The 24,737-nt window shown below is 37.1% G+C and overlaps 1 protein-coding gene across 2 annotated transcripts; it reads right to left on the reverse strand.

Annotated features, from left to right (window-relative positions):
- Positions 1 to 1,212: 1,212 nt before the first annotated feature.
- Positions 1,213 to 24,136, reverse strand: LOC117907727 (tobamovirus multiplication protein 2B). Of its 2 annotated transcripts, XM_034821373.1 has the most exons (5): positions 23,887 to 24,133; positions 9,446 to 9,511; positions 9,288 to 9,352; positions 1,740 to 1,830; positions 1,213 to 1,563 (listed from the first exon to the last, which is right to left on the reverse strand). In XM_034821373.1, the coding sequence occupies exons 1-5, from the start codon at positions 24,055 to 24,057 to the stop codon at positions 1,525 to 1,527; spliced, it is 432 nt and encodes a 143-aa protein (XP_034677264.1). In that variant the 5' UTR covers positions 24,058 to 24,133; the 3' UTR covers positions 1,213 to 1,524. The 2 variants fall into 2 exon arrangements, with proteins under 2 accessions (XP_034677264.1, XP_034677272.1); XM_034821381.1 differs by lacking the exon at positions 1,213 to 1,563 and having other exon boundaries at positions 1,744 to 1,830; positions 9,239 to 9,352; positions 23,887 to 24,136.
- Positions 24,137 to 24,737: the final 601 nt, after the last annotated feature.

Consider the following 24,737-nt stretch of genomic DNA (forward strand, 5'->3'; position numbering starts at 1 on the left):
GGTCGAAGCGACGTCGTTTCATCTTCTCACCAAAGTAAAACCACAAAGACACGTAAACGACACACGTATGACAAAAGTGATTCCAGGTCAAGATTTATTGCACTTTTTTTAAATTTTTGATATGGCACGTGGCTCATCTCAATCCACGTAGTTGTGGATTGGATTGTGGGGCCCATGACAAGACCCACATCTCCAACTATACGTATACCCAAAAAAAAACCGTATTCTCAAACCTCGAATAACCACCGTACACGTGTTGCGTTTTGATAAGGTGCATACATGTGTGTTGCGTGCACGGAGTGCCGGTGGTCAAACACGCTCAAATAACTAAATCAGTCCAACTCAGATTGACCGGAGATCTAATCCAATTGACGTTGACTCAATCTGGATACAGATTTTTTGTTCCAATACTACATCGTATTGAGAGAGGGCGGGAATGCGGGACCTGAAGAAGCCTATACTTGATTTGAATTTATTGTATGTAGAGAAAATTGATTGATTTTTGCAGACCCAGGAACTATAAAAGGAAGAAAATTGTTCAAAAAAATAATTGGGCATACATGGTATGACCCTAAATGTTAAATTATCCAATATTTAGAGCAAATTGGTAGCATGACACTATCAAAGAGGATGGCTTTTTTCTTCTTCTTTTTTATGCAAATTGATTTTTTTTCTATAAAGGGTTTTTTTTTTAAATTTATTAATTATCATATAAGATAATTTTGGCACTTGAAAAAGGAAAAAAATCAGGTGAGATATGGAAAAGATGAATAAAAATCCTATCAAGTAGTAATAGCATTTCAAACGTGACTTTATAGTGTCTTAAATTCTTATTGGATGAGGACTCCTAGTCCTAATTTGTTTCTTCAACATAGAATTACAGGTAGGACCCAAATGCATAGTCACCACGGTTTAAATTCTCACATTCACATTCAAATTCAAATTCTCATTTGCATTCGCATTCACATCCACATCAAATCCAGAATCTATTTTAGTCAATGTGAGTGCCATTATATGCACCCACTACCAACCCAAGAGATAATTTCTTCATTGCTTTCAAAAGGTGTAGAAAAAAGTTTGGAAGAAATAGCTTGGGGCCAGCAGTAGAGTGGTCCTACCAAGGCAGCCAATTTGGACCATGCCTTCTGCATACCACATGTGAGATGAGAAAGAAAGTACATAGCTACGTGATTCATGCTTGGGGACAACAAGTTTGAGAGTGTTTAAGAGGATAGACCTTGAATTAATAAGATGATCTGTTTACACTTAGATTAGGTTCTGCCCGTACTCTAAAAAGGAAAAAGCTAATCATGTTTCACACGCTTGAAAGCGGCAGGATGATGGGATGTTCTCTTGCTATGTTCAATGTACAAGGAGTTGGTGCAATAATCGACAATGCTTAGGAGGCCTGGAGTTACCTGAGTGAATTATATGAGTTTGGCATGACCAAATTGTATGTCTTCAGTCTTCACCTACTTGCTGCTATTTTAGGCCTTCAACAGGATGGATCCGGAGGTTGGTCTGCTAGCTTGGCTCTGAGGGTTGGCTTGTTAGTTTGGGCTCCTGGGAAAAATGGAAATGAATCAAGGAAAATTCACCAAAACTATTTTTTGATGGAGATTGCTTGGAAACAACTTAAGTGTGAAAAAATCTTTGCCAACTTTTAGACATGAATGATACTTGTCTTTGGGGGACAGAAAGACGAGTGATAGAGATTGTGTATGCATGTGCTGTGTTACCTTTTCAGGGAGATGAGCTTCTGACATAGGATTAAGCTGGCAGCTCTCCATGTTTGCAAGCAACTGGATGACAGTCTTGAGATGTGGAACACTGGAAAAATCATAATCCAAAAAAGCCAAAGTCAAGAATGAGAAACTGAAAAAGGCCAAAATCGAGAGATTTAGAAACTGACTATGCGGTTAGGCCAAATATTCAGTTGATTATTAGTGAGTTAGCAACTAGATAACAGTCTTGAGATGTGAAAAACTGACAGAATTGATGAGCCAATTAACCCAAAGTTAAGACATTAGGGAAAAGAAAACAAACTATATGGTTCCAACCAGATATGCAGTTGACTGCAAGTGAGCGGATATAAGACTTTTGAGGGTGCTTCAAGGGAAGAATTAAGGCATTTACATGGGCTATCAGATCTAGAGAGTGAGAACCAATGCAGTGCCTCAACATGCAATTCTGCATTCTATTGTTTAAATAGCCGTTAAAGGGCTTCAGACTATCATAAAGATAAAGACCATCCATTCCACTGAAACCAAAATCACAGTAGACATCATTTCAACTTGCAAGAACAATGGATTCATGATCAGTTCCTAAGACCTGTACATGATCTCTACTCTCTAATGCATTGTGTCCTTATAAGTCCCCTTGAAAGTGAATGCTATGAAACAATAATTAATGTCTACTCCCAAGCCATTTATATGTCCAATAAATGACATATTCCGACTCATTATCTATAGCATTCAGCACACAGATTCATTGTCAAGTTGGAGCCTTTATAATGGAACTCAACTCTAAAACTCACAAGCTAGTGCCTTATAAGAGATTTCTTGTGCTTCCTTGACTCACACACGGTGTGTCTGGCAATTTTGGGTAGGTTAAGGGTCATAAAAACCAAATTTGAACATAATAAAGTAATGGGGAATACATTTTTAAGGGTCTTAAAAAACAAATTTGAACATAATAAAGTAATGGGCAATACATCTTTAAGATTGTTATTGGGTTTGCTTTCAAGTTTGGTATTTTGAAAAAAAAAAAAATTAAAAAAAAATCTACAAGAGTTCCCCCTAGTAACCGAACTCCCTCATCTCAAGAAACATCGGGTGTTCACGTAGAAATGGGGCTATTTTAGTTGAAATAGAGATTGGGTCTGAAATTCCCTAAGATTTTGGCTTCAGGTACTTTGGTGAAATTCCCCAAGGAAGATATTCAACCCTAATGCCCTAAGTCAACTTATTGGGAGTCATTGACCTTGATGCCCATTACCACGCTACATGGGTCAGAAAGCTACATCGATTTCTGAAAAAGAAAAAAGAAAAAAAAATCAACTGAGAAAGATATATCCGTTTCCAGTCTTAATTATTAAAACCTAATGTTTAGTGTATGACATTTAGGAATCAAAGGCCAACATAGTTACTTTTAATTGCTAGCTAAGTTAACACATTAAGGGAAATCCAAAAACTGAGTAGGAAAAATCTAAAATGGTTGGTTGAGGGAAGAGTTTATAAACATGATATCCTATGTGATTATTCTATTACCCAGTGGTTAGTGGTGGTATCTGAATTGAGTTTCATCACTTAAGGGGATCGAAGTGGAAAATTTGTATTATTGATCAGAAGATATTTATTTTGGAGTTGTGTAACACATGAAATTGATAGTATCTTCATTGTTCCTTTATTTCTCTTGATTCTTTTCCTTACCAGGATTGATAAGGGACTAGCAATGGGTAGGTTGGGGAATGTGATTTGCACCAAGAATTGCTATTTTCATGCGAATAATTAAGTCCATTTTAAGTTATTTTTTGGGCAAATCATAACCATTAGTCATCTATTTTAGTCAACTTAGTTTTCTTGGTAATTTAACGTATTTTTTGGTGTTTTTAGTGGTTTTCTGTGAAAAGATGGTAAAGGATGCCTAATTGATAATGAAGGATAACCAAAGATTTTTGAAAAGCAAAAAACCTCAAAAACCCAAGGTTTGTGCACACTAAAGGTAGGAGTTCCCACTGCATCACTAACCAAGTTGGTTGAAGACAAAAAAATGAATCCAATGCCGCACCCTAGGAATGGCATAGCCCCTCTGTTGGGTGCACAATTACCTCTTCCTCACCCGTTGTTAAAGTCATTTGATCATCTTGGATTACATATCATGTTGCCACTTGTCCCAGAATCTTAGGGTTTTCAACCAAGTATAAATATTAGCTTTGGAGGAATTTATGAGGACCTTTTTGCAAGCCACATGAGAGCAGAAGAGGAATGTTGAAGTTTTTCAGAAACAGGGTATTTTTATGAATGGTTTTTTTATTTCAAGAACAATTTAGTTTGGAATATGGTCTTCTATCTAGTTTGATTTATAAATGTACAAACTCTAATTTGCAGTTAATCTTTCATCTCCATTTTCTTATTCAAATAGTTTTTCTTAATATTCCATTTATTGGAATTTTCATAATGAGTTTCTTTTACAATATGATTGCCTAGAGTTTAAGGTGAAAAACCTTTTTTGTTGGAATTCTTCTAGGTTAAATTTCATGCTCTAATTGACATTCAATCAACTCTTGAATTGAACATTTCAGTGATTGAATATTTCTTAAATTAATTTCCAGATTGTTGAACACTTGAATGGATTAGGAGTGCTTAAGCATGGGCTTTTAATTCATAATACTATCTTGAATTAGCAACTTTGGTAAAATTAATTTTAAAAATTATTGAGAGTTTCCATTTAAGAAGAAATTGAAAGACAAAGTGAGCCTAAAATTATTACTTAGGGAATTTCACCAAAGTACCTGAAGCCCTAATCTTTCATTTATTGTTTTTGAATTCAATCATTTAAGCAGTTTATCTTCTGAACCAAAATCACCTATTTTGAAGTATCAATTGTCCCATCTTTTCAACCAATTTTGCTACAATTGATTCCTTGTATTTCGACACCCGGTTCATTAGGAATTTTATAAATTTTATAACTTGCAACCAACATCCTAACCTTGGGGGAAAACCATTCTTTTAAGGTGCAATTCGGAAGGACGTTAAATTTGGGACATGGTACTTACAGCGAATGAAGCCATTGCCTCAAGGTTGAAGAGTTCCATTAATGGGGAACTGGATATCAAGAAGATAAATGACCATGTCAATTTGGGTATTTTAGTAGTGGTTTTGGAACAAATGGGATTTGGTTCCAAGTCGATTCAATATATTAAGTGGTGCATCACTATAGCTCACTTCTCTACCTTAGGTAATGGGACCCCATCAAGTTTTTCCTCGTACATCTTTATATTGGCTATGCAAGCACTCTCAAGCATTCTGAATTGGGCAAGAGAGGGGGGCTTCATTAGAACCATCAAGGGTTTCACAGTTGGTGGAAGAGGTATAGAGGTTTCCCCATTCGTTATTTGTTGATGATAGTCTTATCCTTTGTGACATCAATCAGGACCAATTCAAGTACTTGAGTTGGTCTTTCATGTGGTTTAAGCAATCTCAAGTTTAAAAATCAATTTGGAGAAAAACATTTGATCCCAATGGTTAGAGAAGGTGAAGGAATTGACTGATGTTTTGCACTATCAAGTGGATTCCCTCCCCTCCATTTATTTAGGCCTATCATTGGGTGCAAAGTTTACATCGCTCCAAGGTTGGGATGTGGGGAGGAAAGATTTTAGAAACGACTTACTATATGGAAGAGACATTACCTATAAAAAAAAGAAGGCTAACTCTAATAAAAAAGTAATTTATCAAGCTAGTCATTATACTTCATGTCCTTATTTGTCATCCCTAGAAAGGTTAGCCTAAGAATTGAAAAGTTTCAAAAGGATTTCCTTCAAGGGGGAGGTGCCCTTGAGAGTAATCCGCACTTGTTGAGTTGGTCAACAGTTTGTAGGGACGAGAGAAACAGGAGCCTAGGTATCAAAAGTCTTTCTCTATCAAGTAAGGCCTTACTCAACAAATGGTGTTGGAGATTTGCCATTAAGGGGTATTCACTTTAGAAGTGGCTGACTGTAGGAAAGTATAGGGAGGAAGTTGAGAAATAGTGCTCAAGAGGAGTAAGAGAAGGTTATGGATCGAGTTTGTGTAAGGCAATCCAAAATGGGTGGGAGGTTGTTAGTAGTGTAACGAGTTTTAAATTTAAGGCAGACAATAGACAAAGGGTGGAATTTTGGAAGGATAGGTGGTGTGGCGACTCATCACTCGATGAGTCCTTTCCCAAGCTGCTATCTATAGCCTCTGCTAAAGATACTTGGTTAGTTGAGATATGGGAGCAAGAAGGTGAGGGGGGTTGCTCAAACCCCACTTCTCAAGACATATCCATGACCAAGAGCTCGAGCAAGTAGAGACTTTCTTTAGGAGACTGCATAATCAACCTATTGGTAAAGAAGTAGCAGACAATATCTTCTTGTTGAGTTCAAATAGTGGTAATTTCTTAATTAAATCTCTCTGCTCATCTTTGTCCAACATAAGAATGGAAGTTTTTCCTTTGAGCATGGTTTAGAATTCTTAGGTTTTGTCGAGGGTGAGGTGTTTTTTTTTTTTTGGAAGCAACTTGGCAAGGATCTTAACGTTAGACCAACTCTAAATGAGGAAATGGACATTGTCGGACTGCTATTATCTTTACAAACAAGAAAAAGAACGAGTTGATCACATCCTTCTCCATTACACAAAGGTAGTCATCTTGTGGCAACTCATTTATACTCTCTGTGGAATAAAATATGATGCTTTCCTCTGTTAGAAGCATATTTTTGGGTTGGCATGGATCCTTTGTCAGGAAAAAGAGGAAGAGACCTTGAAAAGCAGCTCCTTCATGTTAGACTATATGAAATGAGAGGAATAAGAAAGTGTGTTAGACTATATGGAATGAGAGGAATAAGAAAGCTTTTAAAAACATTGAAAGTGCAGATTAAACGATCAAACAATCTTTTTTCTTTTTTTTTTGATAGATAATCACAAATATATTAAAGAGCAAAGGCCACAAAGCATACAGGGAGTATACAAATCAGCCTAAAACAAGAACACAAAAAACAAACAACCTCACCCACCCTTAAGTGGCCGCTAGCCACTCCAAAAAGCCTAAGAGCGAAGAGGACTACTCTCCAATATACACCCTAGCCCAACTCCACAAGTTACATACAAAAGAATTCTTGAGTTTCTGTATAGCTAAAGAACCTCCTCTAAAAGCTAATTTATTCCTTTCCTTCCATACTGTCCAAAAAATACACAACATGATGGAATTCCAAATCTTTTTCCTTTTTTTCCCCACAAAAGAGCACATCCAACTGAATAACGCCTCTTTAATTGACTCTGGGAACGATCAAACAATATTTTATGTATAACTTCTTAAATTGGGTTAGAGTGTTCATAGGTGACTACTCAGTGTCCCGATGGACTTCATTGATTGGTTGAGATCTAAGAAGGATGAGAGTATCTTTTTTGTGTCTTATGTTTGTAAATTGGCATTAGCAAATGCTGAAACACAGATATTGGCACGAGTGTGAACTAGGAAGAATCCTCAAGTATACCTTGGTAACTTCCAGAGAGTTTCACCCAATTTGATAATGTCCTCAAATGATAGATTTTATCTTGTAGATGTGTGGTTTCTAAATAGATTAATTTATTGAATCACATTTATGTAATGTTGATGCATTAATAACTGCATATTTATTTGCAGATGTGTGGTTTCTAATTGGATTAATTTATTCGATCACCATATGTAATGTTGATGCATTAATAAATGCATATTTATAGCTTGTCAGATTTACAAGAAGCAAAGCTAAAAACCTAAAGAAACCCTTTTCCTTCATTCAGTGGTACATTTTCATAAAGTACCATAATGAGATATATGTGAGCCACGGACCCTTAATATTTTTTATTTTCTTTTCCCAACATAATTACAAAAATTTAGTGCAAATATGTAAAACAATGGGTAAAAAACTTTTTAAGATTACTTCTAGCAATTTTTAGTTTATAAGAAGTGTAGACAGAACACACGTGCGCAAAACTTGGTAATGCACAGCCCAAATTCTTGAATACTCTCTAGAAGTAGATGAGGGTTGATATGTTCGTTACTAAAGTTGATAGATGTCAGACAATGAACTGATAAGCATAAACCAACCATTGATGCGCATAAGTGTTCAGAAAATTATAAGTTTCTTCCAATTGATGAGTTTAATAAAAGATTAGCTTGTTTAATCTTTAGGTAAATTTAAACACATAACATTATGTATTTCATGCCTAAACAAAATAAGTTATCACTTATCAGTATTTGTTATCTTACACAATTACTTGTATTTATTTCCTATTTTAAAATAAGACAATCAATATCACATGTCTATAAAGGGAATGATGTTCCCCACTCAATGACCGTCAAGAAAGCTTTAGGTTCCAAACTATTGAAGCTAAAGAGGTGAGAGTGGCAAGGAAGGTAAAGAAGTAGACTGGACTCAATATCAACCATCAAGTATAGTGCCTTTACTAGCGTGACAATTAACAGCACCACTAAAATTTATTTACAAGGAACCTTGAACTTTATTTTCCCCTATAGTTTTGATTGGTCCATCCTGATCTATGGCAAGGTGGGTGCATTATAGTAAAGCCTACATATTCTATGTAAACTTTGTATACTTCCTCTCATTTCATGATAATGGTCCATTTTTAGGTGATGAAGTATTTAACTTTTTGTTTTCATGTGTGTGCGCGTTATGATGTGTTTCGTGTGTATAGGTATTCACTTTCTACGTCAATCATTCCATATTTTCAAGGAGAATCTAAAAACCAGCATTAATTAAATAGAAGGAACAAGAAAAAGAAATTAAATAGAATATTAACAACCGAAAGGACAATCTATCAAAAAAAAATAATAATAACAACCCAAAGGCCCTACTTTTCTACTAGCATTCACAGTTCAAAATGTTTCCAGTCAAATGGGAGTAGCTTTCCGCAGGTAATCAATGCATATAATTGAAGGATATAAAAAACCAAACTTACAAAGCTTCTCAAATGCTAAAAGCAGTGTTTGAAGGCTAATCACAATTTTTAAGAGTGTTTGGATAGAGCTCTTAACCTGGGCTCCACACTTCCCAATGAGATTAATCTGTATTTTAAAGAAGCAAGGAGGCCCATGCTTTTCTCAAACGTAAGGCAGGAAGCAAAATTTTATTTAATTAGAATTTTTTAAAATGTCATATTTACCCTTTTTTAATAAAAAAAAATTAAATACAGTTCCCAAGGATAAAATCAATTACACTATAATAGTAATTAAAATGTCATATTTATCCTTTTTTAATACAAATATTTTTAAAATACAGTTCCCAAGGATTACCTATCAAAAAAAAAAAATGCAGTTCCCAAGGATTAAATCAATTACACTATAATAGTAATTAAAATGTCATATTTATCCTTTTTTTAATAAGAACATTTTTAAAATACAGTTCCCAAGCATAAAATCAATTACACTATAATAGTAATTACTTCTACTTTTACTTTTTCAACTGTTAAAAGCAGAAATTAAAACACTATCACAGATATACCTATAATCTAAAATCACAGGGTTGTGCCAAACAGAATAGAAATAAGAACCTCTGCAATCCACTTTCTATGTGTGCATCCAAGGATGAAATTACCCTTGGCATCTGCTCCAATAGCTGCCTCAAAAGCCACAAAAAACAAAGTTATATGATCGAAACCTTTTGTCAAGATATCCAACCCATATTTTATTTGTGCAGAAGTTTACAAACCTGCCCTGTGTTCTTGATTGTAGAGGTTTTTGCCAAAAGGTTTTTTGGGAGCTTTGTTAGCTGAGCCTGCAGATTAGATAGCATATAGAATTCATGAATAACCATTCACAATAAATAGTAAATAAATCAAAAAAAAAAAGTGTCCAGAGGCATATTGTCAAGCTGGAATAACAGAATGGATTATCCTGTTACTAAGGACAAGAAGACAACCAAAAGGAACATGAAAAGGAAACATCCAAGAAACAAACAGAAACTTCACAGCCTAAACTCAAAATAGAATAATGGAATTAGATCAAGGCAACAAACCAAAAGAAATGGAATACAACCGATCTATTTCATTCGATGCAACTGCGCAGCAAAGTGGGGCCCAAAGCAGGACTTCAACAATGACAAAGACAGTGAATACAATAGTGCTATAGCCATAACATCCTATAATCTTGAAACACGGTATATCAATTAACTTGCTAATTGTCTTCAGGACTTTTTTCAGTCAAATCCTTTTTTCTAGCATTATCTCAATCTTCTGGATCTCCTCAGAACTTTCCTTCAAAGTTCGTGTGGAATTCTCAAGTTCCTTTCAAAGTGAAGTCCTTTGTCTGGTTAGTGGCACACAAGAAGGTGAATACTAATGATATGTTACAAGTGAGAAGAGCCTACAAAGCCCTTAGTCCTGATATTTGTATCTTGTGCATGAAGCACGGGGAATCAGCAGATCATCTTTTTCTTCATTGTCTCTTGACGATTGGGTTGTGACACAGGTTATTTCAGTTAGCTAAGATGGATTGGGTTCCCCCAAGGAGCATATATGACATGATGTCCATCAAATTTAAAGGTTTCAGTAATTCTAAGAGAGAGGTAGTTTTGTGGCAAGCTGCGAGCATAGCTCTAATTCGGGTTGTGTGGTGGGAAAGAAACGCAAGGATTTTCGAGGATAAAGCAAGGAATTCAAAGTTCCTTTGGGACTCTATTGTTTTCCTTGCTTCCCTATGAGCTTTCTGTTCCAAGGCATTTAAGGGGATTCCCCTTAATGTGATTCAACTAGATTGGATAGCGGTGTGTACTCCATAGGGATTGGTCCTTAGTGGGAGTTTGTTTGTTTTATGTGTATTTTCCTGTAATTTAGTTGTCTTTGGTGGAAGGATGTCTCATCCTTCTTCTTGTACTTCTTTTTTATATTAATATATCTTTGTGGCGTTTCCAATCAAAAAAAAAATTAACTTGCTAAATTATCAACTCAATTCTGTTATCCATAGCATCCTTCCAAATGATTTTTTTTTTTTTTTTTTGATAAGAAACGACAAAGGAATATATTGATAAAAAGGATGTACAAGAGAAGGATGAGGAATCCTCCCACCAAAGAAAAACAAAACTACAAGGAAACAAATACAAGAAAATACAAAGTAAAAACAAGCAAACTCTCTAGGTTAGACCAACCCATTGGGATTACACACCGCTAACCAATCAAGTTGTAACACATTAAGAAGAATCCCCTTAAAAACCTTAGAACAAAAAGCCCAAAGAGAAGTAAGGAAATAAATAGAATCCCAAAGGTTCTCTGAATTCCTTGCTTTATCCTCAAAAATCCTTGCATTTCTTTCCCGCCACACCACCCAAATTAAAGCGATGCACGCAACTTGCCATAAAACAATCCCTCTCTTAGAAGACCCAAAACCGTTAAAATTGGTAGATAGTATGTCAAAGGTGCTCCTTGGGAGAACCCAATCCGTCTTTGTTAACTAAAATAATCTGTGCCACAACCCCGTCGTCAAAGAGCAATGGAGAAAAAGATGATCTACTGTTTCTCCATGCTTCATGCACAACTTACAAATGTCGGGACTAAATGCTTTGTAGGGTCTTCTCAACTGTAGCAAGTCATTAGTATTTACCTTCTTGTGTACCACTAACCAGATAAAGGACTTGACCTTGAAAGGGACTTGAGAATTCTAGACGAACTTAGTAGGGAAAACTAGAGGCAAACCAGAAAATTTGGATAAGGCAAGAAAGAAAGATTTAACTATAAAAAGTCCTGAATGAGATAAAGACCAGGATCTCATATTTGGAACCGAAGGTGATAAATGTAGACGATCAAGAGACCGCATGAGGCCTTCTAAATCTTCTATCTCAGAATTGGAAAGGTTACGATGAAAGTTAAAGTTCCAAGAGAAGGGGCGAGTAGAACCGATAATTGAAGAAATAGGATTATTTTTATCCGTGACTACTCTAAGTAGTCTTGGACATTGGACCCCCAAAGGTTGGTCCCCCCACCACAAGTCTTCCCAGAACCGAATTCTTTCCCCATCTCCTACCACAAACCGAGTAAACTTGGAAAACTCTTGGGAGACTTGTGCAATAGCCTTCCAAGGACAACGATGTGACCATCTGACTATAGTGTTAGCATCCCAACCATTGGAGTGTGACCATAAATGCTTAAAATAACCTGATGCCACAGAATTGAACCCTCCCTAGGATATCTCCACAACCATTTCCCTAAGAGAGCGAAATTCCTTATAAAAATCTTTCCAAATCTCAATCCCCCTTTCGCCTTCGGATTACACACTACATCCCAACTAACCAGATGATCTCTTTTGCCTTCCCTAACCCTTGACCATAAAAAATCTCTTTGCAATCTCTCGATTTTTGCTGCCACTGAGGCGGGAATCTTAAACAAGGAAAGGAAGTAATAGGGCATATGAGTGAGACAAGATTGAATGAGAGTTATCCTGCCTCCAAAAGATAAATACGCCTTTTGCCACCCATCTAATCTTCTCGAGATTTTCTCAATCACAGGATCCCAAAAGCCACAAGTCTTGGGATTCCCTCCCAGAGAAAGACCCAAGTGGAGTATAGGCCACCCCGAAGCCTTGCAATCGAGCAACTCAGCCAACCTAGAGAGATGATTCTGTTCAAGATTAATGCCATAAATATTACTTTTGTCAAGGTTAACCTTCAGCCCAGAAATATGCCCAAACACTAGCAAAACAGTCTTGAGGGTCAGCATATCCTCTTCTCAAGTGCTAGAAAAGAAAATGGTATCATCTGCAAATTGTAAATGGGACACCCTTATTCTGTTCCTACCCACCCTGAAACCCTCCAAGGCATTTCTTTCCTCTGCTCTCAATAACATCCTACTCAATACATCTGCAACTAAAGTGAACAAAAAAGGGGATAAAGGGTCTCCTTGTCTTAAACCTCTAGATGCCTTCACCCACCCTTTAGCGTTTCCATCCACTAGGACTGCAAAAGATACCAAGGACAAACAGCCTCTCATCCATTTCCTCCATCTAGGACTAAACCCCTTCTTCTCCAACACATGATCCAAAAAATCCCAACTCACATGGTCATAAGCCTTTTAAAAGTCAATTTTGAAGACAACTCCTTCCTCCCCTGATCGTCTTTTCTCAGGCACTATCTCATTGGTTATGAGAACTGCTTCCAAAATTTGTCTCCCTTGAACAAAAGCTCCTTGAGTAGAATGGATAGTTTCATGAAGTACCCCTCTTAGACGCCCTGCTAACACTTTGGCTATTATCTTGTAAAGACTAGTGATTAAGCTAATAGGTTTATAGTCTGAGATTTTCTTTGACATGTTTTTTTTGGGTAACAGAACTATGAAGGAAGCATTAATGCTTTGATTAATAATCCCTCTCCTGTGAAACTCTGCAAACACTCTCACTAAATCTTCTTTGATCACACCCCAACAATCTTGAAACACTGCAATGGTAAAGCCATCAGGCCCCGGTGCCTTATCCCTATCCAACTGAAAAATGGCCTTAGAAATCTCTTCTTCAGTAAAAGGAGATTCCAACCTAGACGCACTTTCTCCAGATATAAGGAACCAATCTAAGCCTTCAACTCTCCAAGACTCTTCAGAAGGGCTCGCGTAGAGCTTTTCAAAATACCTTAAGATCTCCTCTTTGATGCTCTCTGAATTATTCAACACTAGACCTCTTTCATTGTCCAACACCTTGATATATTTCCTATTTCGCCTACCATTAGCCACTTTATGAAAAAAAATTGAGTTACAATCTCCTTCTTTAACCCATTTCACCCTAACTTTTTGTCTCTAATGTATTTCTTCCCTCAAAATCAACTCCTCTAACTCCCCTTTTCTTAAAGCTCTCTGGATTAAAAGTTCAGGGGAGAGACCCCCTTCTTACTCCATGGTATCAAAGTTAGCTAAATCAAACAGGATACTTTTTTTCCTTTCATTTAGTTCTCCAAAAGAAGCATTATTCCACTCTTTCAATTTGGCCTAAACGAATTGTAATTTCCTCATGAATTTGTGACCTTCCCACCCATTTCCTTGAAACTCTCTCCACCAACTTCCAAAGCGCTCCTTAAAACTAGGATGTTGCAACCACATATTCTAAAACCTAAACGGTGTTGGGCCCCACTTGAACGGATTGGTTTCCAAGACTATCAGTCAATGATCCGATTTCCATCTAGGAAGAACTTCTTGAAGACTTTGAGGAAATAATTGTTCTCACTCATTTGAGTAAAGAAAACGATCTAATCTCTTGCATACGGGATACTCTTGCATGTTTGACCAAGTTAATGGTGCGCTCCTTAAAGGTGAATCTATCAATTCACATTCTCTTATAAAATCATCAAAGTCCTTCATGCTTGGGGTTAAACTAAAACCTCCCAATTTTTCTGAACTTCTCCTTATGACATTGAAATCGCCGCCCACACACCAACATGGGGAAGAAAGTTCAAAAATGTCTGAAAGCTCCACGCAAAAATCCTTCCTAAGTACTGTGCTGTTTGGGCCATAAACTACGGATAACCATAATGATTCGCATCCATCCAATGTGAACTTGACTGAGACCGAAAAGAAACCTATTACCACCTCCTCACTACGCAGTTTTTTAGAGTCTCAAATAATCAAAATCCCACCCGAAGCCCCGCACGCCAGAAGGGCTGCCCATTCCTTATTTCTAACTGTCCAAACACTACCCACGAACCTTCTGTCACACTCCGCCTTTTTTGTTTCCTGAATCACCACTACATCCAGTTTTTCTGATCTCAGAAAATCTTTAACCACCCTTCGCTTTTTCCTTGAACCCAAACCCCTGGTATTCCAACTAATTATCTTCAAGGATTAAACTCACAAACCTTAATCCTCCAATCCAGTTCCAACAGGTCTCACAAACCTGTGGAGCATCCGTTCTTCCTCCTGGAATATATCTTAATATCCAGAGACTTTAAAACCTCACACACTTTTGCTATTTTCCTGGGGAACAGTTCTTCAATTTGGAACTCACCCGATGGGGAGCCCGCAATAACACCCTGGCTAACTGTAACCAAGTTGGAGGCCTTCTTAGGCAAAATTGGTTTAAGCAAAAATGGGTTAACACTCTCGGTCATCTGGTATGGATAAGCAGGCTGGATCACCTCCATTACAAGATTAGGGATGCCAACAAAAGATTGACCTATAGAACCATCGTCATCTTTTTGGGAAAAAAATTCAGAGTTTACTCGATTTTCCATAGGAAACTGAGATTGAAAGACTGAACTGGGAAGATTGGGAACAGAAGAACTCAGAAAGGAAGAAGTCAAACCACAAAAACGGGGTATAGAAGACGAGGGTGACTGAATAGATGAAGACGGGATTACCTCCAAATTTTCCGCGACCAACAATCCACAATTCCCCATAAAGTTAAGCCCTTTACCTCTTATTTCAAGCGTAGAGGGCAAAACCATGATTATTGAGCCACGAAAATCGGACCCTACTCGGCCTAAAAATCCTTCCCTGTCTTCGTCGGAGGAAATTTGTTCAAAGTCACTTCGTTTCTTGATGACAAAGCCCCTTCCCCCAAACAATCCTTCCGAAACCTTGGAAATCGACAAGAAAAGAGAGGACTCGAACTAGATCCTCGATCCGCCTGAAAATCGACCCTGGAAGCCTCTTTTTTTGGGTCCTCTTCGCTGTCTGCCTGATTATTCCCGTGCAATAAAGGCTCGCTGCAACATCGAAGACCTTGTCGGCTCTCAGAGCTTGGAGGAAAAAGGGTATACCACAGCTTCTTTGAACCGAACATCACCTTCTTCTTTGCGGAACTACTCGACTGAACCTCAAGAAATACAGAAGTTGTTTTCCCAAATGTTTTAAAAACCGGGCCAGACCGGCCGGTCCGACCGGTCGAACCGTCGACCGGTGACCTTTCCGGTTCGGTCCAGCCCAATGAACCGTTTTATGGTCAAACCGGTATTGAACCAGTCAAACCGCCGGTTGAACCGCCAAACCAGTCAAACCGTCAGGTTTTTTACGAACCGGCCAAGCTTTTTTTTTTTCCTATTTTACAAATATTTGTTACTATTAAGAGGCCCATTAACGAGCCCAATTCCTTGCCCAATACTTTTAAAACTTAACTAATTATAAACCTATATTTGGTTCAAGCCACCAGGCCCAATCCAATAAAATTATAGCTTATAAATCTTTCTCTTGGGCCATGCCTCCAAGCCCAATTCGCTGGCTTGCTTGGCTTGAAAAGCATGCTGCAAGGTCTCTATTTATAGAGCACTTGAAGCACATGGAATCCATGTGCTTCCGATGTGGGACTGGGAATAGTACTAACATGGCCTCTTTGAGGGCTGGAAGCATGAGGGCTGGACTTTTGCAATGTTGTTAAAATATATATATAATAAGACTTAAGATTAATGTTTTTATTTCAAATTTTTATCATATAAAATCTTTAAAGAAATGTAAATATTTAAATTCCTATTTATTTTTATAATAATAATTATAAAAAATAATATAAACTAATTAATAGAATAATTTTAAAATAATAAAATACAAAAAAGAAATATAAAATTAAATATTATAAATTTTTTCATCTTAAATATATCTTCATTCTTAAATATTACATATTTCTATTTAATAAAATTTAAAATATTAAACTTTATCATTTAATTTAATATACCAAATATAAAAACCAAACATTATTAAAACTTATAATTTTATATATTTTTAATTTTTATAATTATTTTTAATTTTATATAATATATAAATTATATATTTATTACATCACCAGTTCAACCGGTTCGACCGCCGGTCCGACCAGTGAACCGTGAACCGGTAATTTTTCCAGTTCGATGACCGGTCCGGTTCTGAAAACATTGGTTTTCCCATTTCCCGTTGTAGAAGGATCTTCTTCCTTTCGTAACGACACCACCGTCTCATCTAGGTTTTTTCCTCCTAGGCTTAGGCCCAACCCCGACGGGCCTTTGGAATTGCAGCCCACTTTTGCATATTTTAGACCAGTCTTAGACAATGACTGGGCCTTCCTCTCGTAGGCCCGACATCCCTCAACAACGGAGGCCTCGTCCCCTCCGGCCCTAACTCCTCCCGCTTCCTCAGTCCCAACAAGCCCATCGTCCGTTTTATTTGAATTCAAACTGGGCAGCAATGGAATCTGACCACCCTTACCACGTGTCCCCTCTGAAAGAAAAGCAGCCATACCCCTTTCTCCCCCCTTCCTCATTCTGCTATCTTCCCCGACACGGCATCTTCCCCTAGCCGTTGATCTAACTCTCTCCTCCCGCCTTCCTCCACCTGTCCCCGATTGAGATGCAAAAGTCTCCCAAGTCGATTCACCCTTTACGCTACCTCTTCGACCATTTTCATCTCCGACCACTACGACGGAAACTATAGACACCCAATCCCCGTCTGTCACCTCGATCGAAGTTGGAAGGACTGACCTATCCTTCATTGCGATTCTTACTCTTGCCTTGCTAAGATCGAATAGTTTCAACGTTTGCCAATCAATTTCAGTCGCCGTCCCCCACTGCTCCACAATTTTCTTCAGGTGTACCTCAGACCATAGACGAAATGGCAACCCCCATAATTCAATCCAGCCTCCTCTAAACTTCCCCTCTATTTCCGAATTTTCCTTCGGCGACCATCTTCGCAACTGGACTGTATTCCTTCCCTCAACCCTTAAATTCCTCAAATCTTGGAGAAAGAGAGCTTCCTTTGTTGTTTCAACGAAAAATACTCTTTTTCCACCTGAGATGGGTACAATCGTTACTACACCTTTCTTCCCTAAGCTTCTCACCACCGCTTGGCCAACCTCAACCCATTTAACGCTACTATCATTGCATTCACACACCACGGCTCGCACTCACCTCCCAACAGGAACAAGGCCTCCTCCTCTTGGTCCTTCACCACTGACTACTTTCGCGAAGGACCAATGCAGAGGACCCACGTGATTGTATGAAAATCTTTCCCCTCTATATTGCCTTCCTTTTTCAACTGCATTCGAATGGGAGACCACCAACATTGAAGATAGCGTGCTTTTAATATTCTCCCATCCTCTGCCCTTCTCGCCCTCAGGAATAATCAGAAAAGAAGATTTTCTGTTGGTAGCAAACTCCGAGATCCTTATGAACCTTCCATGGTAGTTGAAGCCAACTTCCATCAAGTGGACACAGCATTTTCCCCTGAACTTTCTGTTGAATCCCAGGTGACTCTTCATTTCGATGGCTTTCGTCAAATGTTTGATCATCCACCCGACTGCATCCTTTTCAAAACCTAAGACAAAAACAGAGCCTCTACTGTGCTCTGTAATCAAGCACCAATTTCCTCCGTGCTCGCCTTCCAACCTAACCAAGAAGGTCTTCCTCTCCACAAAGACCTTCAACGTCCTTACCATGGCTTTACACATATTGACAAACCAAATGATTGAAAGAGATAATTGGTGATGGATGGGAATTTTGGACCAAAACAATTGTGATGTCCTAGCACTTGTAAATCAATCATCTTTAAGTTTTTTGGTACACGTACACAAAAATAAATAAAAAATAAAAAATAAAAAAAAACCCTCAAATTTTGCATATCTAGATGCTTTGATAATATTTTCATCTATTCAAAATTTGAAAACTTAAAATATCAAAATAACAATAAGAACAATATAAAAACAACATCAATAATGGCAATAATGATGTTAAGAAGAACAAGAAGAGTAAGAAGAATAAGAATAATAAGAACAATGACAATAATAATGCATAAGACGATAAGAAGAGGACACAACATGATAATTCTCCTTAAAAGATGGATATGAGCAGTTGTCTCTTATACAATCAGTTTCTATTCCAAGCAGTGTATCACATTGTGTATTTCATATTGTTATAGCAAGATAAAGAACAAGGTATTTTTTACACCAAGTAAAAGTTGATTTCCTATACAATATCTTGGCATATCATACAAATGATAGGGAAACAAAAAGAACATCATTTCATGAAACCCAAAGCACTTTAGAATCAAGCATTGTGTAGGTTCCTTTTTCTTTTCTTTTCTTTTCTTTTTTTTTTTTTTATGAGAAACAACAGAGTAATATATTAAATAAGGATCAAAAGGTACAAAGGAAGGATGAGAAATCCTCCCAAAAATAGTGTGTAGGTTCCCTTTTCATTTATAACCTCATTCTAGATTACCTTCAAATGTTGTATAAGGTAAAACAAAATTGTTCCCCAGCGATGGGAGTTCCAAAACATGACCTGAGATTCATTCAAATAACTAGGAAAACTTATGCATATAAAAACATCCCATATTGAAAGAATGAAATTTGTAAAAGTGTACATAAAATTCTTTTGGTAGGTAAACTGCCTTTTTGATGTTATATGGAATCGAACTTGGTACCTTCAACCACCACCCCAACCTCCTGCCCCCCTAAGTTAAGCCTAAGGGTGTAGTACAAAATCTCAAAATCATAACTTAAGAAAAGTGTCGCAAGATATTTTTTTTGATAGGTAAAAAGAAAATGTGTACTATGAAGAGAGACGCCAAAAAAGCGCCCCAAAGTACACAAAGGAAGTATACTAAGGGTGCCTAACAGCGCCACCAAAAAAGAAAGAGGAACTAACAAAAAACAACACCCCTCATCGAGCCCTTAACCAATCCACAAAATCTACAGTACAGAAAGAACCTAAAACTATAAACAAATTGGATTATGCCTAAAGATTACTAAGAAAAGCAAGTTTAATTCTTTGAACAGGCAGCTCTTTGTTATCGAATGCCCTCTTATTCCTTTCTTTCCGAATCATCCAAAATAGACACAGCGGAGCAGCCCGCCAAACCGTTTTTCTTTTCCTACCCACCATGGACCCTTGCCAACTTGAGAGCAACTCTCTCATTGAAGAGGGAAGCACCCAAGACACACCAAATAAAGAAAACAGAAGATGCCAAACAACTTAAGTCTTATCGAAATGAATGAGAATGTGATCAATCGATTCTTCCTCTTCATGACAAAGAAAACATCTGTTTGCCACTAACCACCCTCCTCTTTAAATGATCCAATGTTAAAACTTTATCCCAAGTAGCCTCCCATGAAAAAAAGCTCACCCTAGGTGGCACCCAAGAATTCCAAATGACTGCAACTAGGAAATTCGAAGGACCGCTCAACTGTAAAACATTATACAAAGCTTTAACAAAAAATTTACCACTCTTTTCCCCTACCCACACCAATCTATCCTCCTCATTTCTACTCACCCTCCATTTTTGCAATCTCAGGAAAAACCTTTCAACCATATCCGCCTCGCAATCATTGAGCCTCCTAGAGAAGCGGGGGGCCTAACATCCCCTAAAGAAATGCCCCAAGCATCTGCCACTCAAGCCTCGTTAGAAGTGGCCAAAACAAATAAAGAAAGGAAAGAAGACCTTAGTGGTTCATCTCCACACTACTTTTCTAACCAAAATCTCACCCTCTTCCCATTACCAACAGAGAAAGTCACTCTACTTCCCAAAAAGTCGCATTCCTTCCTTATGGCTTTCTAGAGACCAACCTCATACCATCTCTCACTTCACAGGATCTCCACCCACCATCCTCTTCCCTGTATTTTCTGCTAATGACTTTTTGCCAAAAAGCCCTCGTATTTGCAGCATAACGCCAACTCCACTTGCACAACAATGCTCTATTGAGGGTCAACAAGCATCTCACCCTCAACCCTCCCTTGCTTTTACTTGAATAGATAATGGCCTATTGAACCAAAAGGGGTTTCCACTCAAGAGCCCCTCCTTCCTAAAGGAAATCCTTTTAGATTTGCTCTAGCCTCAACCTGATTGTCCTCGGGGTACAGAAGAGGGATATAAAATAAATAGGCATACTGGAAAGAGTGCTACGGATTAGAGTGAGTCTCCTGCCTTTAGAAATGTACCGTCTTTTCCACAAAGTTAGTCTTTTACGTAACTTCTCCTCCACATTGTCCCAAAGACTTAAAAGGAGAACCTAATGAAAGACCCAAATAAGAAAAGGGAATGACACCAACCTTACACCCAAACTCTTGAGTCAGCTCCTCTACATTCTCCACACTCCCCAATGGAATTAGCTCACTATTTTCTAGATTAACTTTTAACCCTAAAATGGCCTCAAACCACATGAGCAACCAATACAAGTAGGTTAACTGATCATGAGAGGGCTCACAAAAAACTAAAGTGTCATCAGTAAACAACATATGAGAGACCTCCACCCCCTCCCCATCTCTACCACTCACTCGCCACCCTAACAAAAAACCACCAATCTTAGCCCTCTTGAGCAAACAACTGAGAGCCTCCATGAAAATCACAAATAAGTATGGCAAGAGAGGGCCCCCCTGGCTCAAACCCTGAGAGCTACAAAAGAAACCCATCGGGGAGCCATTAACAAGGATTCAGAAGCTCACAAAAGAAATACACCACTTAATCCACCTAATCCACTTATCACTAAACCCCATCTTGTTAAGAACCAAAAGAAGAAAATTTCAATTGACATTATCGTAGACCTTCTCTATATCCAGCTTACAAATTACACCACAAGCATTCCCCTTCAACAACGAGTTGATAGCCTCATTAGTTGTCAAAGAAGCATCTAGAATTTGTCTTCCCTTTGCAAAAGCATTCTAGGAATGTTGCAAGATATGAAAGCATTGATTTGATACATTGACCATTCCATCAGTTCATTAACAGTTATAAGACCAAATGTAATGAAGTGTTCCAGGCCTTACAATTATCATTGCTCATTAGTCAATGATCACTAAAAATATCTTCCCCTTCCCTTTTGATGGGAGCCCAATAATCCCATATAGGACCACCACCTGTTTCTTCCCTTTCTCCACTAGCTTTAGAATAAACAAGAGGTAAAATCCTATACACTAAGCACAAAACCCTCAAATGAAAAAGTAACCAAGTCCCTTCAAATTCTAATAAAGTTATATTAATTAAATCCTTCTTCAATATGGAAGAGAGTAATAAAAAAAAATGTATTAACATTTTAAGTACTATAAAGAAAAAAAAATATAAAGCACACACTTGACTCTTTTGTATATAAAGTTATAAAAATATATATAATTATGTGCCAACAGCATTTTACAAATATGACAAGTAAGGTTTCACAAATTATTCTGTTCTTTTACAGCACTTTACTAGAATGAATCTTTTCAGTTCCACTTACAGTCTTATGTTTCAATCAACTTTATTTAACTTCATATTTGTTTTCTAGACTCCAATTCAAAGGGTTATTTTCTCCCAGTTTTCATATCATTATTTAAATACATAGCATAATATCTTAAACAAACATCTGTGAAACCACTGAAATCTTTTTAACATATCCAATGAAGATAATTGGATATGATAGGAGTTTCTACACATTTGACAATGTCTCCTTTATATTTTACCAATAGGTGTGTAGTGTACTGGCACATTTTTCAGAGTTTCATTTAGTTTTGTTTTTGTTGGTTTCTTCTACTTTATATTTTCAATTTCCATTTGTGTTTACACCAAAGGTACATTATCCATAGTTACAACATTCTAACATCATTTGACATTTAAGACAAGCATATTTTGGAAAATTTTAGCAAACAGCTTGCCACATCAAATTTCCACAAAGTTTCACTTTTTCATTAGTTTCATATATTGTTCAAAGAAAGGTCGTCGCTCTATGAAATCCTATTATAAGGCTCTAAGTTTGAATTCTAGCATTTCTTTTCCATCCACAATGGTATGGGCATCTGTTGCTTCTTCCAAGGCTGATTTTCATTTTTTGTTTCTTCCTTTTTCTCTTTCATGAGAAGTGACATTAGTGATTTAGCAGTTGTATCATGTATGTATAACATGATGAGGAATCAGCTAGTCACATTCTCATCCATTGTATAGTGACTCAAAGTTTGTGATCATTGTTGTCTTCCACCTTTGGCATTTCTTGGCTGTTGCCTTTGTTAGTAAGGATACTTTCACTAGTTCATATGTAGTTTATGGAAGGACAAAACCAATGAACATTTGAAGGTCAAGAGTGACTGGAGTTGCAGCCAAAAAATCTATTACTTAACCCGTTTCTATCATTGAGTAAATTTATGGGCAGTGAGAGACTTCTTTTCTAGAATTTTAAACATCTATTGGACTTAGCCTAGGGCTCATCTGGAGCCGTTTTTTCTTTTATTTGATTCTTTGAATGATCATGTACTTCTGCATTACTTGGCCTGCAACCTCTTTTATTCAACACTTGTGAATACACACACACACTTTTTTTTTTTTTTTTGATAAGTAAGAAATTGTATTAAAAAAAGCGCAAAAAGAGCGCAAGAGTATACAGGCCGTATACAAGTAAAACAAGCAAAAAGTAGAAAGGAGGGTACAAAAAATGCTCCCTCCCTCACCCAATGCCCAACCACTCTATGAAATCAATCAAATTTGTATATCCCCCACCTATATACACCCTAAGCCACGTACAGAAATTGTTTAGGAATAAACTTTTTAGCCTTTGATCCGACAATTCCGCATTATCAAAAAATCTCCTATTTCTTTCCTTCCAAAGTGTCCAGAAGATGCAAGTAGGGGCTGCTCTCCAAGCCTTAATGTGCCTAAGTCACATTCCACCTCGGAGGGGGAAGCAAGAAACCCTAACTCTTCTACAGTCATAATGCACTAAATGCCTCAATAATTGAAATGTTTTCACTTCAGAACACCAGTCCTATTCACCAAAATGATATTTGATCTACATAATAATCACCCTCCCAAACTTTCATCTAAACCATAAGCCTAGTCAATACCCAACTTGAAAAACATTCCCAATTCCTATAGCAGTACACTTCCATGTTCTTTCCGATAATCACCGAAAACCAATAATGAAAACTGGACAAATCACACCATCAATTATGAAATAAAGAGTTGGATTTACCCTAAACCTAATAAGAACCCAAAGGCAATATTGAGTTGTTATCAAATACTAAACAGGCCCATTTGCGTATTGCCAACATATGCAGAACTAAACTTCCATCGTCTTCCTTATAATCAAGCAACAGCATTAACAAAATCTGTTCAAATCACACCATGAACAGCGAGATAAAGAGTAGGATTTATACTTTACATAGAAATTGAGGCCGAAATGAACGCAAAAAAATTATCATAAAAAAAAAATACACATATACATAGAGAAAAAGAAAGCGATAACGCGAGAGAAAGGAGAGGTTACATGGGAAGGAGAGGATTGTTGCATGAGGTGAAGGAGATTGGAGGTGGATTGAACGGACTGGGATATTTGATCGGCCATCGTGGCTTTGACTGTGCTTTCCCTTGCTGACCCTTTTCCGGCGCTGGCACTGCCGCCGGTTGGGGTTGTAGACGAACGTGAAGCTGAGGCCATTGCTCCTGTACTTGTTTTGCACAGAGACACATACTAAGGAAAAAGGACGATCCAAATGTCGCCCCGGATAGGTGTCGTCTCAAAATTTTAATCCAGCCCAAATCTCAAATAAGTTATGGGCGTTTGCCCAAAATAACAAGAAAATTGGAAAAGTGAATGGCCAATTTGGAAAATATTTCCAAGATTTGGGTTCTTTCTAAAAATAGTTTTGGGAGAAGTGTCTTTTCATACCCTCCTTAAAAAAAGCCATAAAATAAAAACTTGACTATAAAATAAAAATTTTAAACATTTATTTAAAAATAATTATTTTTAATCATCTTAAATACCATCTTTAACCATTTTAGTATATAAAATTTAGAACCGTAGGAGTGAATATAAAAAATATTTTTAGCATTTCTAATATTTTAATGATAAAAATTTTTAAGTATTATAAATATTAAAAACTTTTTCTAAAATTACTATAAAACGGACTCTTAAATTATTTTTAGATAATTTATATTTTGTAATTATTTTCACATAAATATGTGAAAACGCGTTTTTCCCCGTAGTTTCTTTGTTCTTAAAAATAAATTTTCAAACTCAAAAAATATAAAATGATTTTTTAAATAGTTATTATGAGATAAGATGTTTTTAAAAGATAGGTTTTAACCAGTTAAATTAAATTGTATTAAATCGTATGA

This window comes from Vitis riparia, chromosome 2 (genome assembly GCF_004353265.1).
Source record: "Vitis riparia cultivar Riparia Gloire de Montpellier isolate 1030 chromosome 2, EGFV_Vit.rip_1.0, whole genome shotgun sequence".
NCBI classification, from domain to species: Eukaryota; Viridiplantae; Streptophyta; class Magnoliopsida; order Vitales; family Vitaceae; genus Vitis; species Vitis riparia.